Genomic DNA, 17,535 nt, shown 5'->3' on the forward strand with positions numbered 1-17,535 from the left:
GTAAGGTCCTTTTCCACGCTCTGGGGCCTCTTAAGCAGAATTGCCTGCAGTGCCAGGGATTTACAAGGGAGCCAGCACGCTGCAGCCCTGCCCAGGCTTGGGGACTGTCAGGCTCACCTGTCCCGCTGGAAAGGTGAGGCGAGAGAAAGGCAATGCATTGACAACGTGGTGCAAAATCCAAAAAAGTTCCCCCCCTAGTAGTGAAGTTTGCCCCAGACCATTTCTGCTAGTAACTAGGAGTGGGTGGAGGTCTCCTAAGATACCATCTAAGAATCCATCCTCTTCCTTCTGGTAAGTGTGAATCCCAGCCTTGATTTCAGCTTTCACTCCCCACTGTGCCTCCCATTAGACTTGGCTCCTGGTGAGCAGCTGCTTTTCAGTCACTGACTGTTGTCCCTGTATGTTGTATAAGTGGATCTGGTGAGAGAATGGCTGTCTATAGCTATAGATATATTGGAATGGGCCATATATTTAGCCATGAGCAAGAGCAAATATAATAGGAGTTAAGAATACTTCCTACCTGGAAGACCAGGAGCAGCAACTAGTTACAAAATGGCTACTTTAGAACTACAGCTGCTTGACTCTTCCATATTTAAAGGGGCAGCCTGAGAAAGGTATGCTGGGAAAAATGCTCCTATTAGAGGGCAACCCTTTAGTAGTCAGAAAAGCCCAGTAAATTACTAAGGAAATGGTGCCTGCTAAAGAAATAATGTCTGTAGCATGTATCACTGCAGTATTATAGGTCCTAAACAGACAATACATACCATTATTTGACTACTAAGTTTTCCTGTGCTATTGTCCGGCCTATGTGAGGTGAATGTAAAGACTGTGTTGTGGGTGCAAACTTTTGTTATGAGTTGTTGCCTGTCTATGAAATCAGCTAGACTTCAGTTTCTGGATTATTTATATAATATATATGTAAACCAGCTTTCAACCTATGTTTTGCTCTATGATGACTTTAATCTTGGTCTGTTTATTGTTATGCTGATAATGTGGGAAGCAAGTCATGTGATAAAATGCATTTATCATAGATCTTTAAGCATGTTGCCTAGCCTACTCACTGTCTTCTGATCTTATCTAAAATAGATGACTTAAAAATATTAGTAATGAATTTGTCCTCTTGGAAAGTACTAACAAGACAGCTCTATGCACACAACAACAAAAATGAGTTCAGCAGGAATAACAAAACTTATTACAGCATAAAACAATGATAGGACTGGAAGGGACCTCAAGAGGTCTTCTAGTCCAGTCCCCTGCACTCAAGGCAGGGCTAATTATTATCTAGGCCATCCCTGACAGGTGTTTGTCTAACCTGTTCTTAAAAATTTCCAATGATGGAGATTCCACAACCTCCCTAGGCAATTTGTTCCAGTACTTAACTACCCTGACAGTTCAGAAGTTTTTCCAAATGTTCAACCTAAACCACCTTAACTGCAATTTAAGCCCATTGCTTCTTGTCCTATCCTCAGAGGTTAAGGAGAACATTTTTTTTTTTTCTCCTTCCTCCTTGTAACAACCTTTTATGTATTTGAAAACTGTTATGTCCCCTTTCACAGTCTTCTCTTCTCTAGACTAAACAAACCCATTTTTTTCCACTCTCTTCTCTCATAGATCATGTTTTCTAGATCTTTAATAATTTTTGTTGCTCTTCTCTGGACTTTTTCCAGTTTGTCCACATCTTTCCTGAAATGTGGTGCCCAGAACTGGACACAATACTCCAGTTGAGGCCTAATCAGTGCGGAGTAGAGTGGAAGAATTACTACTTGTGTCTTGCTTTACAAAACTCCTGTTAATTCATCCCAGAATGATGTTTGTGGGATGTTTTTTGCAACAGTCTTACACTGACTCATAGTTAACTTGTGATCCACTATAACTGCCAGATCTTTCTGCAATACTCCTTCCTAGGCAGTCATTTCTCATTTGTATGTGTCTGACTGATTGCGCCTTCCTAAGTGGAGTACTATGCATGTGTCCTTATTGAATTTCATCCTAGATACTTCAGATCATGTCTCCAGTTTGTCGAGATCATTTAAATTTTTAATCCTATCCTCCGAGACACTTGCAACCACTCCCAGCTTGGTATCCTCCACAAACTTTAAGTGTACTCACTATGCCATTATTTAAATCATTGATGAAGATATTGAACAGAATCAGACCCAGAATTGATCCCTGCGGGACCCCACTTGATATGCCCTTCTAGCTTGACTGTGAACCACTGATAACTACTCTGGGGTTTTCCAGCCAGTTATGCATCCACCTAGCTCCATCCAGGTTTATTTCCCTAGGTTGTTTATGAGAAGGAAATGTGAGACCATATCAAAAGTCTTACTAAAGTTGAGATATCGCATCTACTGCTCTTCCCCCCCCCCCCCCCCCCCCCCATCCACAAGGCTTTTTACCCTGTCAAAGAAAGCTGTTAGGTAGCTTTGACACAATTTGTTCTTGACAAATCCATGCTGATAAAACTTATTATCTTCTAGGTGTTTGCGAATTGATTGCTCCATCATCTTTCCTGGTACTGAAGTTAAGATGACAGGTCTGTAATTCCCCAGGTTGTCCTTATTCCCCCTTTTTATAGATTGGCACTATATTTGCCCTTTTCCAGTCCTCTAATCTCTCCCATCTTCCATGACTTTTCAAAGATAATTAAGGCTATGAGTCTATCACGGAAGTCATGGATTCCATGACCTCTGACTTTTGCAGCAGCTGGTGCTGGCTGTGGGGCTGCCCCAGCTGGGAAGCCTCTGGGCCAGCAGCAGCAGTTTGGGTGTGTGGGAGGGGGCTCAGGGCTAGGGGCAGGAGGTTGAAGAATGCAGGGGAGGCACTTAACTCAGGGTGGGGGCTCCCTGGCTTCCATTGACATGGCCTCCTGCAGCTCCTAGGTGGCAGAGGGGCCAGGGAAAGGGGGGGGGGCACCACATGCTGCCCACGCCCACAGACCCTGCCCCAACAGCTCCCATTGGCTGCGATTTCCAGCCAATGGGAGCTGCAGCAGCTGGTGCTTGCGGCAGGAGCAGCAGAGCCCCTGCCTCTGCTGTCTAGGAGCTGCAGGGACACAAAGATGGGTAGGAAGCCCCTGCCACCCCACACCCCTCCCCCAGTACCAACAGGGGTCCTGGGCCACAGCCTGCCCCCCCCATACCAATGGGGTTCCTGGATCACATCCTGCAGTGCCCCTGTACCCCTCCTCCCCCCGAGCACCCATGGCCCCCTGCCCAAGTTTTAATCAGGGTGGATATTTTTAGTAAAAGTCATGGACAGGTCATGGGCCTGTGAATTTTTGTTTATGGCCCATGACCTGTCCATGACTTTTACTAAAAATACCCATGACTAAACGTAGCCTTAAAGATAATCACTAATGGCTCAGATACCTCCCTAGTCAGCTCCTTGAGAATTCTAAGATGTATTTCATCAGGCCCTAGTGACTTTAAGACATCTAACTTGTCTAAGTAATTTGTAACTTCTTCTGTCCCTATTTTAGCCTTCTATCCTATCTCATTTTCTCTGGCATTCACTGTTAGATGTCCAATTGCTACTAAACTTTTTGGTGAAAACTTACATAAAGTCCTTTAGCACTCCTGTCCTTTCCATATTTTCTGTTGTTCCCCACCTCCCCCTTATTGAGTAATGGGCCTATCCTGTCTTTGGTCTTCCTCTTGCTTCTAATGTATTTGTAGAATGTTTTCTTGTTACCCTTTTATACTAGCCCTGACAAATTAAACATCTTGCAATGATTGCCACAGCATGTACATCACACATCCTCCTCCACTATGTCAGAGAGGAAGGGAGAGAGAAGCAATGAATTCCTTCGTCAAAACCATGGGTGTAGTGTGGGGAAGATGGGGGGACATTGTCCACCCCAAACTGCAAGCCTCCATCACATGTGGAATTTGCCCGCCCCCCCATTGTGGCCCCGTTGGCCTGACTGGAGCTGCCCTCCCCAAATATGGAAGTCAAACTACACCTATGTTCAAAACAGCCACCATGTAGCTACTATAAAAACAAAATTTTCACCTCTTAAACACCATAAAGAAGACCAGAATGAAGACCAATCATATCACAAAAGATCACTCCTGAATCGCATATTCCATTCTACAAAATACAAAGCAATAATTCGTATGTTACCACTGTGCCTTCATCAAGGGTTCTAAATACTCAAGGGAAAAACAAATCAATCACAACACTGAAAAAAAAATACTGTGATAACTCTATGATCTACTGCACTGAGAATGAAAGCAGATCAGTAACCTTTAGGTAGGACCCAGTGAAGCTTCACAAAGTGATTTAACTAACGTGTCCAGAAATGGCAATTTTCAGATGGAAATGCTGAATCACTCATTCTGGGCTGCTTTAATTGTCGTATATCAAAATGTACTATTGAATGCTGTGTATTTTAGTCTCCACTGGCTTTACAGCTGTGGCACCAATGCACCATCTCAGATGTTTTATCAATGTTACATAGACGACACCAAGTATTATGATGTGGCAAAGGGTTTTAATTTAATAAAACAAAAAGCCATAGACTTTAGGATTGTTTGCCATTGAGAAACCCTTAATGTTAACATGGTCTTACCTAAAATATTTATGAAAATTGCTTGTTTATTATTTTGTTTTTTAATAAAAGCTTATTTGTAAAATATACATGGATGTTTTGATAGCTATTTTAAAAATATTGCAGTTAACCTGCAGTAATTTAACTGTTTTCTCATGTAAATAAATTGCTTCATGCAGGTAAATATTAATAAATATACTAATCTTTTTGGCATTCTCCTAGGTTTTTTAATACTGAACCAATTTTTGATAGCAAATTCTATGTCTGATCCAAAGTCCTGGGCAGTCAATGGTAGTTTTCTATTCTGGCCCTTTGAGCGGGGTTAGTTGGTGTGGTGGTAAAAACACCTGAGCCCTGGCTATACTAATACTTCCACTGTGCCAGTGGTGAATTACAGAACTAGTTTGTATACCATAGACAATGCAGTTCTGCAAAGCTGCTGAGCAAGGTGACTTAACTACATCCTGATCCTATGAGATGTAGTAAAATTATGCTCCACATAGTGCTTAATGTTCCTTCCCCTTCTTGAAAAGATCAAGCTACTTAAGCACCTTTGCAGGATAATGCCACTTCTCCTCTCTTTCAAACTGTATGTAACCTCATTCTAGGTTACTTCTCTGCTCTTCTTTCCTTCTCACTTGAAGCTCCTGCATATTAGCTTCCTCTGTATCCTTCTCTTTCATCTTGATGCTTTCTTCCATGCTGCTTTTACACCTAGAACTCTCTCCTTTTCCTGATGTGCCAACCAATCACCCTTTCTTGCAAACCCCTACTGAAAACCCACTTCTTCTGTGAAGTTCTTATATGGTGGATTAGCATTAAACACTTTTTAATAACAGCACTATTACTGTAGAAATCCAATTCCTGGTAATCTATTTCATTAAGTGTATGTAAGGTATTGTTTGGTCTGTCTAGACTAAAGTACGTGGGGAGGGAACTGTCTCTTCCATTATGTTCAGTATAACTCTAAGGCTTGGTCTACACTACCCCCCTAATTCGAACTAAGGTACGCAACTTCAGCTACGTGAATAACGTAGCTGAAGTCGAAGTACCTTAGTTCGAACTTACCTTGGTCCACACTCGGCAGGCAGGCTCCCCCGTCGACTCCGCGGTACTCCTCTCGCCGAGCTGGAGTACCGCAGTCGACGGCAAGCACTTCCGGGTTCGACTTATCGCGTCCAGACTAGACGCGATAAGTCGAACCCAGAACTTCGATTTCCAGCCGTCGAACTAGCTGGTAAGTGTAGCCAAGGCCTAAGAATATACTTCATCATCCATACTTGATCTTGGACAGTGCTGAGCACTCTGGTGCCTACACAGCAAAACACTTTAACTTGTGGCTACATGCACTTAAAGTTAAGCATGAGGGTTAGTGCTTTGCTAGAGGGGGGCCAGAGTGATCAGGACTTTGGAGGATGGATCCCTCAATTTAGACAAACCTTAAATATACAGACAGGGCAAGCATAGTAACCATATTTTAAAAGGGGAGTAAAGAGGACCCAGGTAATTCAGCCTAACTTTGATACCTAGAAAGATATCAGAATAAATTATTAAATTCAGTTTGTAAGCATCTGAAGAATAATAGGGCTACACGGAATAGCTCTATATGGATTTCTCAAGAAAAAAAACATGTCACACCCACAGCACTGACTTTCCAATGTACTGTGGGGTGCTCAAGCCCACAGCCCTGCCCCATTCCACCCTTCCCGGAGCACCCACGGAGTCAGCATTTACGGTCACACCAACCTAATTTCCTTTTTTTATCAGGGTTACTGGCCTAGTGGATTGGGGGGGCAGGGAAGCAATAGATGTGAAAGAGCTTGGGAATTTTGTTTTTTGGTAAGGCGTTTGACACAGTCCTACATGACCTTCTCAAAAGCAAACTAGGGAAATGTGGCCTAGATGTTGTAGGTACATAACTATTTGAAAGACTGTCAATGGTTGCACTAAACTGGGAGGACACATCTAGATGGGTCCTGGGTCTGCTATTAGTCACTATTTTCATTAATTACTTGGATAATGGGGGTGGAGAGTAGTTCATAAAATGTGGGGATTACACCAAGCTGGGGGGGTTGCTAGCACTTTGGAGGACAGGACTAGAATTCAAAAGGACCTTGACAAACTGGAGAATTGGTCTGAATTCAGCAAGATGAAATTCAGTGAAGACCAGGTCAAAGCCTTACGTTTAGGAAGGAATAATCAAATGCACACAGCGGTGGATTAAGAACATTGGGGCACAGAATATTTGGGGCCCCCATATCCTTCCCAGCTATGGGAGCCTGGGCCACAGTGGGGAGCCCTAGACACCCTGGGGGACAGGGACACAGGCCAGAGGCTGCTCTTAGGCACACCAGCTGCCTGCCCAAGGCAGATGCAGGGTCTGTGGCTCCCTACAGCTGCCTGGGCTCCCTGGGCAGCTCTTACCAAAGCCTAGGGCACTAGTCCCCAAACTGTGGGTGCACTGCCCTAGGGGGGCATGGAGGAACATTTGGGGATGCACATTAGGGCACAGCCCTACTCCCAGCTATGCCCCCCAGCCCTAGCTGTGGCTCTGCTCTTGGCTGCACCTCCACTCAGTCCTTGACTGTAGGCCCCAGCCCCACTCCGGGCCCTAGCCCTAGCTCCAGGGACAGAGGAGGCACGGACTGGGTAAGGGGGAGGGCATAACTGAAAAAGTCTGGGGACCCCTGTCCTAGGGTAACCATATATCCTATTTTGGCCCCAGACGTCCTGACTCTTTTTTTGGCAAAACTAGGCATTTGTCCCATTTTTTCTTTCCAACTGATCACCAATTGGCAAGAGCAAATGGGACAAATGCCTAGTTTTGCCAAAAAAGGAGCTGTCAGGGGTGAGTGGTGGGGCTCAGGCCAGCCCTGGGCAGGGGAGGAAGGGGGCTTTGGCGAATGGCTCACGCTAGCCCCAGGCTGGCAAGGGGGGGAAAGGGAGATGGGACTCAGACCAGCCCCAGACTGGTGAGGGGGAAAGGGAGAAGGGGTTTTGGCGAGCTTCATGCTGCGGGGGGCGGGATAGGAGAGGGGCTCGTTCCAGTGCTAGATGGGGGGGGGGCCTTGGTTGAGTGCCATGCCAGGCGGGGGGGCCCCTTGGTCCAGCATGGTGGGGAGGGCCTTGGCCCAGCTCAGTGTTGGGCTTGGGCGAGCAGTGCTCAGCCAGCTCTGCCTGGGGACAGGGGATATTGCTCACCACCCTTCCACAGGGTTCTGGTTGGCTGGAGGCAGGGCCTCGGGGAGAGGGAAGGAGGGGGAAAGGAGGAGCAGAGGGTGGGACTAGAGTTCCATCTGCTCCTGTGTGGCCCCCAAATTGACTGGGCCCCTGGGCACAGGCCCCGTCAGCCCATTCAGTAATCCGCCACTGAATGCACAAATATTGTACAAAATGGGGAATTCACTGATTAGGCCGTAGTACTACTGAAAAGGATCTGGGGGTTATAGTGGATCAGAAATTGAATATGAGCCAGCAATGTGATGCAGTTAAGAGAAAAGGGCTAATATTATTCTGGGCGTATTTATTACTGGGGCATCCTATAAGACATGGGTGTGATGTTGTGCAGTCTATATGGTTTTATAAAAACATAATAAGTGAATATAATGTAAGGGGGTAGTTTTATAAAGATTTGATAATAAGTGAATATAATGCAACTGGGATATGCGTCGTGCAAAAGGTCTCTTGTAAGGTATCATTACAAAGCTCATAATCTACTGAGTGTGATCATCCTATTTGTAGAAATGTACCACTCTTGTATCTAAAACTAGAAATATAAAACATAACTCTGAGGGCCTATTTTAATTATGTAAAGTGTGGGCCATTAATGATGGTTTGGAATCTTGATGACTCCCATTAACAAGGACCATTGTCTGCAGATGGCTGTGTTTATCTGTGAGTCTTCCTGTATATGTGTGTACTGGCAAGTGGATAATGAAGTCTTGCAGTGACATGTGATCATGTCACCTGAACTGGAATCCATCTTTAACCTGGTGCTTTTCCGGTGGGGGGGGTGGAAACCCAGAGGGACAAAGGATTCCTGCCTTATGCAAAAGATATATAAAGGGGTGGAACAGAACAAAGAGGGAGGAGCCATCATGAAGAATCCCCTAGCTATCACCTAAGCTGGAACAAGAGCTGTACCAGGGGAAAGAATTGTGCCCAGGCCTGGAAGGTGTCCAGTCTGAGAAAAAGCTTACTGAAGCATCTCTGAGGGTGAGATTATCTGTATTCAGTTTGATTAGACATAGATTTGCGCATTTTATTTTATTTTGCTTGGTGACTTACTTTGTTCTGTCTGTTACTACTTGGAACCACTTAAATCCTACTTTCTGTATTTAATAAAATCACTTTCTACTTAGTAATTAACTCAGAGTATGTATTAATACCTGGGGGAGCAAACAACTGCATAGGTCTCTACCAGTGTTATAGAGGGCGAATAATTTATGAGTTTACCCTGTATAAGCTTTATACAGGGTAAAACAGATTTATGTGGGTTTAGACCCCATTGGGAGTTGGGCATCTGAGTGCTAAAGACAAGCACACTTCTGTGAGCTGTTTTCAGGTAAACTTGCAGCTTTGGGGCAAGTGATTCAGACCCTGGGTCTGTGTTGGGGCAGACGGGAGTGTCTGGCTCAACAAGACAGGGAGCTGGAGTCCTGAGCTGGCAGGGAAAACAGAAGCAGGGGTGTCTTTGCACGTCGGGTGGCAGCTCCCAAGGGGGTTTCTGTGATCCAACCCGTCACAATGGGAGGTAAATATTCTGTTGTACTTGGTGTGACAGGTTCCCCCCCAGGGTGCCACTTGGAACTGGGATACCACTGAGCCGGCCTGACCCACTAGCCTGGGCTCCACGCTGTGATAAATTGCCAAGCTCTCCAAGCTTGCTCTTTCACCAGCCTACACACAGATAGGGACACACCCAGCTGGAGCTTCAGCTCTGCATGGGAAGATTCAGCTAAGGCACACACTCCCCTCTAGAGTGTAAACCTGAAATTATGCCATCTTGTGCTGTACAGGGAACTGAACAGCATACGTTTATAAAATTTGTCCCCTCCCTCAGTGTGGTGAGAGATATGCAACAGCTTTCTGCCCCACTAGTTTTAGACCAAATAAAAAAGATTTTTAAGGATAGCAAACAGATCAAAGCAGATTCCTTAGTAAATAAACAAAACTGCAAACTGAGCTTAACATACTAGATATGTAGGATATGAATTAGCAAATTCTCACCCTGAGTGATAAACAGGCTGGCAGATTCTTAAAGCACAAGTTGCCTTGGCTTTCCCAGGTTTTCATACACAAGTTAAAAATTCCTCTAGCCTGGGACCATCACTTCCCACAGTTCAGTCCTTGCCCCTCAGGTGTTGCCAGGTGTGTTGTAGGGAGAGTGAGGTCCCATCATGATGTCATAGTCCCCTTTTTAGATCTACTTCCCACTTGCTGGAAAACTCTTTTGCTGTGACCTGGGTCAAACAGTTCCTATTGTGTAGTGCTGTATCTGAGAGGTTTCTGTTGTACAAAGTTCCTGGGGTAATCCTTGTGCTTGTGTGCATTTCCTCAGTAAGCTATTTACATTGTTTGGCCTTTTTACTGTTGTACCTAAAAGGATGCTTGTGAGTGTTTTCAACCTCACATCATGTTTCAGTAACACATACATAGCCTAACTTCACATACGACGATAGCACATACAATCCAATGAGATATTACTGTCTAGAACAGGGGTGAGCAAACTATGGCCCGTGGGCCAGATCCGGCCTGGCACCGCTCTCAGAAGCAGCCGACACCACTTCCCTGCGGCCCCGGCAGGGGGGCAGAGGGCTCCGTGCGTTGCCTTTGGCTCCAGGCACATCCCCCCGCAGCTCCCATTGGCTGGGAACGGGGAACCGTGACCAGTGGGAGCTTCGGTGGGAGGCACCTGGAGGCATGGCAAGAGCAGCGCATGTGAAGCCCTCCGGCCCCTCTCCCCCAGGGGCCGCAGTGCTTCCTGGAGTGGCGCGGGGCTGGGGCCAGGGCAGGTATGCAGGGAGCCTGCCCTGGCCCGGTGCATGCCGCTGCCACCCCAGAGCCACTTTAGGTAAGCGGCACCGGGCCGGAGCCCGAACCCTTCCTGCATCCCGCCCCCCAACTCCCTGCCCTAAGCCCCCTACCTGCACCTTGTACCCCTCCTGCATCCCAGCCCCCTGCCCTGAGCTCCCTCCTGCACCCCTGTGCACCCCAAACCCTTGCCCTGAGCCCCTTGCCTGCACCTCGCACCCTTCCCGCACCCCAACCCCCTGCCCTGGCCCTGCATACAATTTCCCCACCCAGATGTGGCCCTCGGCCCAAAAAGTTTGCCCACCCCTGGTGTAGAAGATCAAGACTTTGAGTGATACCTCACAAGGCATACGTTGTACAAAACATATCCTCATTATATGACAGTGATAAATATTGTGGTGCCAGGGTGTCACACTTGGTAGTGCTGCAGCCTTAGCTATAGTATTTTGTTTCACTTTAGGTAAGATGTGGATAAATTGGAGAAAGACCAGAGGAGAGCAGCAGGAATGATAAACGATTTAGAAAACATGATCTATGAGGGAAGACTTTGAGCATGTTTAATCTTGAGAAAAGAAAGCCTAGGGGATCTGAGAACAGTCTTCAAATGTGTTAAGAACTGCTATAAAGAGGAGTGTGATCAGTTGTTCTCCATGTCCACTGAAGGTCGGATTAGCAGTCAGCTTAATATGCAGCAAGGGAGATTTAGGTTAGGTATTAGGAAAAACTTTCTAACTATAAGAATGTTCAGCACTGGAATTAGGTAACCCAGTGAGGTTTAAGAACAGGCTAGAGAGACCAATACCTGTCAGGCATGTGGTCTAGGTATACTTGGTCTTGCCTCAGCATGGAAGGATGCACTAAAATGACTAGATGACATCTTCAGGTCCCTTCCAGCCCTACATTTCTGTGAGCCTGTTTCTTCCTTACCAATTTTGGCCTTTTCTGTTTGACTGATGTTTTGTTCTGAGTTACTTTAATTGCTTGATATGATGATTTTGTAGACGTTAAAGTTACTGTGCTATGTGTCAGTCAGAGCTTTGGGAAGATGCTTACTTATACAAAGGGAGGACAAAACACATGTTGTTGGTCATACAAAATGGTGGTTTTATTTCTTCTTAACAGAAAGGTAGATATTAATAATCTAAATATTTGGAAACTGGAAGATTTCCTCATTTAATCTTAACAGTTACAAGGCAGGTCAAGTTTTGGACCTTGACCATGTTTCATTAATGTTCTTAAAATAGGAAACCCCAAGCAAATTTCAATTACTTCCTCTATGCTTATTTGCACTGTTATTTCTGTTCTTTGCTCTTGTGGATTGAATGCTTTATAGTCAAAAGAGGTGACTAGATAATGAGTTTTGAAGGGATGGCAGAGACATTTTGACCCAAAATGTGGGGCTGCAACAGATGAGATTTAAGCAGTGCTGCTGGAACTTGGAGTGCTGGGGGTGCTCCCGTACCCTCTGGCTTGAAGTAGTAATGACAAACACTAAATACATGGTTTCCATCATCAGAACCCCCACTATAGAAATTGTTCCAGCAACCCTGGATATAAAAGCAAATATTAAAATAAAATATTAGACAAGGTGGGTGAGGTAATAGCTCATATTGGACCAACTTCTGTAAGAGACCAGCTTTCGAGCTACACAAACTCTTTTTCAGGTCCTGGTCCACCTTGTCTCTCTCCCAGCCTGGAATCAATACTGCTACAACAACACTGAAAACATCACAAGGGAACACTGGCATAAGAAAGTGGTTTCCAGCTGGCAGATAAATGCCTTGGTTTTATTTTATGTTTATCAAAAATAAATATCCAGGCAAAGCCAAGATGTCTGTTTTTAATGCATCAAGCATTGGTTCTATGGCAGTGTCCTATTACAATGACTTTATTTCTATTGTACTAAATGAGTGATGCAGATTTAATCGGATGGATGCTGGTGCAATAGAGTGATAGCTGTTCAGTATTGTCATATGGTAAAGCTGGTTTTTATGTGGGTTGGTGAGCAAGCAGATCTATTATCTGAGTAAATCTATAGGTCAGTTTATCTACAACTTTAGTGTTGTGGGGTTTTGTGTGTTTGGGTGTTTTTTGTTGTTGTTTTTTTAATCAAGCAATTGTAAGTGTCTGACGTATAACTCAGGCTCTTCGTTGAAGGAACCTTACCACTTGAAGTGTGGCTGTTCCTTAACTGCACAACTTGAAGTATGTTCTATTTGTAACTTACTAATCTTTTACATTTTACAGAGAAATATTTAGGGCGAGGAGAAAAGGAAAATTTCTTTTTTTTTATTTAAAAAGTTATTGTTAAAATACTACAACTTTTTAATGTGCTGAATCCTAAAATCTAGGTATGAAATCCTGACCCTATTAAAGTCAATGGGAGTTTTGCCATTGACTTCTAAGGGTTCATCTACACTGCAGTAAAAAAACACATGGCACTGAGTCTCAAAGCCTGGGTCAATTGACTTGGGATTGTGGGGCTAAAATTGCAGTGTAGATGCTCAGGCTTGGGCTGGAGCCCTGGCCCTGAAACCCTGCGATGGTGGTTGGTCTCGAGAGCATGGGCTCCAGCCTAAGCCTATACTGCAATTTTTAGCCCTGAACCTCACGAGCCCAAGTCAGCTGACCTGGACCAGCAGCAGTCTTTTATGGCAGTGTAGACGTACATTAAGGGGCCAAGATTTCACTCAAAATGTGTATGAGGAACTTATAGGAAATGTCTGCACTGAGAGCAGTACTTTCTCTCTGCTGAGCCTTTGAGACTGACAGGCATACTGTCTGCTGCTGGCTAACTTCTAAATGGATGCATTTGGTCAGCAGAAATTGGCTGTATAGGGCATTTGTTTTTTTTAGAAAAACAAAGCACCAGCTGAATCGTGTGATTGAAAATAGCTTGGCAGACATAGGTGACTTCAGTTCCTGCTTTTTCATGTCCCCTTTCAGCTCTTTTTAAACCAATAATCTTGTTTGTTTTTGCCTTATTTGTTAATTCTCATGGTGTTGACTTTAGATTCATTTATTTCAGATGTGATATTTCAAAAATACTCAAAAAATTAAAGGGCAACCATATTGACATTACAATATGCTGAAACGAAGGATATGAGCTCATTTTTGTTTGTATTGTGGACAAAGTATCCCATAAATCCAACCAGCTTCATATTTAAATGTTACTGATCTTGATCTTCCTACTTTAGATTAAATTTCATTTAACAAAGAAATAATGAGATGACCAGAGACAACAAAGACTGCTGCTGTTTTGGAAGATGTGATTTCTGATATCTGACTATTTCTACAAATACATCTTTTGTTTGTTTGTTTAAAGACTGCACATTTGCATGATATTGAGAAAAGGGGAATTTTCCATAAATGTTTTAATACTAGAGCATAAAACTATCTATTTGTAATAGTATGTTCCTCTCTGTGAAGAGGAGGATGTGTCTGAGACTGTTGGTAGCACTTGTGAAGAGAAATACTGTGAATGGATGTTCTCAGGTAGCTAGTTGAATTGACAGACGGGAATGACTGTGATTAAGGATAATATGTATTTCGTTCTCTTTTTACTCCCAGCCTTACATCCAGAAATGGTTCTTCCCCACTTTCCTCATATTTATTCTGATTTCCCTTCTTAATCCATCATTTGTTTTCTCAATATAATTATCCGAGAACTGCCACAATTATACATTCATATCCTAATCTTCTGAATCGCAACATGCAATGGTAAAGTAATTAACGGGTCCTTAAACCTGAACAATCAGACCAAAAGTTCAGTAAACCATCTAATTTGTTAGTCAAGGTGCCACAAGTACTCCTGTTCTTCTTTTTTCTGAAAGAAACAGCACTGAAGACAAGAGGCTTCCTGAACACCAGGAAGAAACTTTTTTTAAAACAACACATGCATATAGACTGTGTCTACAGTCAAAAAATAATCAGATAAGTTCCTAGTGGTGCTCCATTGGGAACCTTAAGGGTAGACAAACCTCTAGTGACATCTGGTATTTTTAGTTTTGTATGGTAAGCAATTTGCAATAGTGGTAGCACTGGTGGAGAGTAGACAAGTTTATAATATACTGTCGTCAGTGACACAAGCCAGTGTGAATTACACAGCCTTTAACCACCCAGACAGTGCAGATACACACTACAATGCCACTGCTTGATATGCTATTAATTTTTATTAAAAATTTACTCTTATTGTATTTTGTATTAACACTTTCAATATTACAATATAACTGTACATTACTGGTTTTGTATTAAAAGGAAACTATTCATTTGACCTTATTTTTATTTTTTTAATTCAGTTTCTGAGATCACCTTTTTGAATAGTATATCCTGAAAATGACTCTTAATATTCCTTTTCTTGAAAAAAGGAATTTTTGGTCTCCTGATGGACACTTGAACCAAGATAGAAACTAACAAATTAAAGGCTGATTCTGCCAATATTTGTTCCATTGAATTCAGTAGGTGAAATCCTACTCCCATTAAAGTCAATGGCAAAACTCTCATGCATTCAATGACCCACATGGGTTATGTAGCCTTCAGCCACCCAAGAAGTGCTTATAACAATTTACCCAAAATAAGGGCCCAATCTTGCTCCCATCGAAGTCACTTGTAAAACTTCCATTGATCTCAGTTGGAGTAGAATGGGTCCTGCAGGGTATATACATCCCAGTTCAGAAAATGTTTAGGTGTGCTTAAATTCTGTTGACTTCAGTGGGATATAGATGTGTGTGTTAAGCATGTGCTTAATTGCTTTGTTGAATAGGGGACATAATCCTGCACTCTTTTCAGTCAGGCCATTTTAGTCATTGGGAGTTTATCTAAAGAAAGAATTTGGGGTCAGGCCTGAACTTTGTATACAATTAAACCTTTTCCACATGAAGACTCAGAATAGTATTGTAATTAACAAATATCTGTAATAAGTAATCTGAATGAAAAGTCATATATGAAGTAATAGTAATAAAACATTACAATTATCAACATGAACAGGAATTTAGGATTAGTAATTTTTATAGTTTACTAAAAAGTGTAGATGTGGCTGACTTGGCAATACTTCAGAGCACATAATTTTCTGTGTATGGAAGACTTCTGTTCAATGTCTTTCCTTTATTCACCCTTTGTAATTTTGGTTTCTAAGGTGCATCAAGGCTTCCACCTTTGAGGCTGTATTGAAGTTTCAACAGATCCTTGAAGCCGAATTTGTGTTCATAGGGACTCTCATAGTGGAGGAAAGTTTCAGATGTATCAAATTTAAAACAGAAATCCATTTAATTTTTATTTCTTTCATCATTTGTCTTGCTACATTTTCTAGTTATTGAAGACAAAATAGAGGCTTAAACAAGGGCTTGCTCTTTCTCAACCCCATCATATTTTCTTCCTTAATGCTTTAGAGAAGTCATAATGTTGAATTTGTAATATTAGAATAATTTCCATTGAAAGAGATTGAGATCAAACAGAAGCTTATAACTTCATTGTAGGATAGATGAACAGCCAGGCTGGGAGGGAATAAGCTCTTACCTAATCATATATCTGGAACAATAGCAAAAATACTGAAAACAGGCCAGCTAAATTGCTTTTATATAAATTCTTCTCCCTCAAGTTTGCTCTGATAGTCCTCTTTCAAAGGAATGAAGGCTGTTGAAACCTTATACTTCTGACACACTGTCAGTGTTTTAATAACAGGAGTAATGAGCATTGGCTATGATATAGTGGCATTAAAAAGATCAGAGGATGAAGACAGGGTTAATATCTTATTAGTATCTCAGTAGGCTTTCCAAACAAAGAAGGCCTGGTTCCTGTCATTAGAAGCTCACAGTGTAAAGTCAGGCAGACATTTAGAGGGAAGGGGTACAAATATATAATAAAACAGCCAAGGTGGTGTTGGCCTCAACTGGATAATAAGGTTGCATATAAGGTTATAGGACAGTCATGTGTTGTTTGGGAATAATTTTATAATAAAACAATTATTCCTCAAAATTTTCCTCCATCAGCTAGTTTCCTGTAGAACGTGAATAAGGAGAGTAGGCTTGCAGATGAGCTTAGGAAGACTATTCTATAAATACTGGGTAATAAGGTGGGACAGCTAGTAAGAGAGAGGATGAAGCTGAGCTGCCCAGACTAGAGTAACAGAATTTTTGTATCTAGGCTTGGAGAGAGTAGGCAGCTAGGTCCTGGTGCTCTAGATGCAGTCAGAAAGGACACTTTGCATAGCAGTTAGGAGCAACTGGAAGAGAGGAGGAAGTGTCTCATAAGCTCCCAGAGAAACTTTTTTCCCCCTCTGGTTTTCCTCTGAACCAACCAATCACTTCCCTCCACACCCCCCCAAACAAGGATGTTCTCCCTGAAGCAAGAGGTTGCACTAATTTTGACATCAAAGATTGATAACTAGTTTATTGTTGATCTGTTGACCTGACACTGTCGGAGGACAAGAATATTTATTTGACTCTTGGAGGAAGTATGTTTGTGGTTGTAGGAAAAAATAACATGATTTGAAAATAGTATGTAATTAGGTACCATTGGGGATGTAGTTAACACTGAGGATTTAAGTAAAACTTTTTCATTTCCCTACTTGAGAGCTTTATTGTGCAAACGTGTAACATTCATGCAGTGGTGTTTGGTTTTTGGTAAAGTTTTTAATTTTCACTGCACTTTTTATCCATAGATTTCAAAACACATCTTGATGGGGAAAATAACCCTTAGGTTACTATTTTCAAAATGGGCACTAATTTTGGACTCTTTAGTTCTGAGGGCCCAACTTGAGACACTCTGGGGCTGATATTCAGACCTGGCAATCCTGAGGAGTTTTGGTTGCTCTGCACTTCAGCAGATTGGGGCCACCATGTCTCAAATTGGGCACCAGGTATCAGTGGCCACTTCTTTTAAAAAAAAATAAAATAAAATAAAAATCTGACCTTCATCTCTGCTGGGCCACCATTTTCTCCTCTGTAAAATGG

At 42.9% G+C, this 17,535-nt stretch overlaps 1 protein-coding gene across 1 annotated transcript in view; it reads left to right on the plus strand.

Annotated features, from left to right (window-relative positions):
• Positions 1–211: 211 nt before the first annotated feature.
• Positions 212–17,535, plus strand: part of CCDC148 (coiled-coil domain containing 148) — a 130,123-nt gene continuing 112,799 nt past the window's right edge. The window contains exons 1-2 of the mRNA XM_054043310.1: positions 212–291; positions 2,481–2,536. Of these exons, the coding sequence (XP_053899285.1) occupies positions 2,530–2,536 (7 nt within the window). The 5' untranslated portion in view covers positions 212–291; positions 2,481–2,529. The remainder of the gene's footprint in view (positions 292–2,480; positions 2,537–17,535) is intronic.

This window comes from Malaclemys terrapin, chromosome 11, assembly GCF_027887155.1.
Source record: "Malaclemys terrapin pileata isolate rMalTer1 chromosome 11, rMalTer1.hap1, whole genome shotgun sequence".
Classification (NCBI taxonomy): domain Eukaryota; kingdom Metazoa; phylum Chordata; order Testudines; family Emydidae; genus Malaclemys; species Malaclemys terrapin.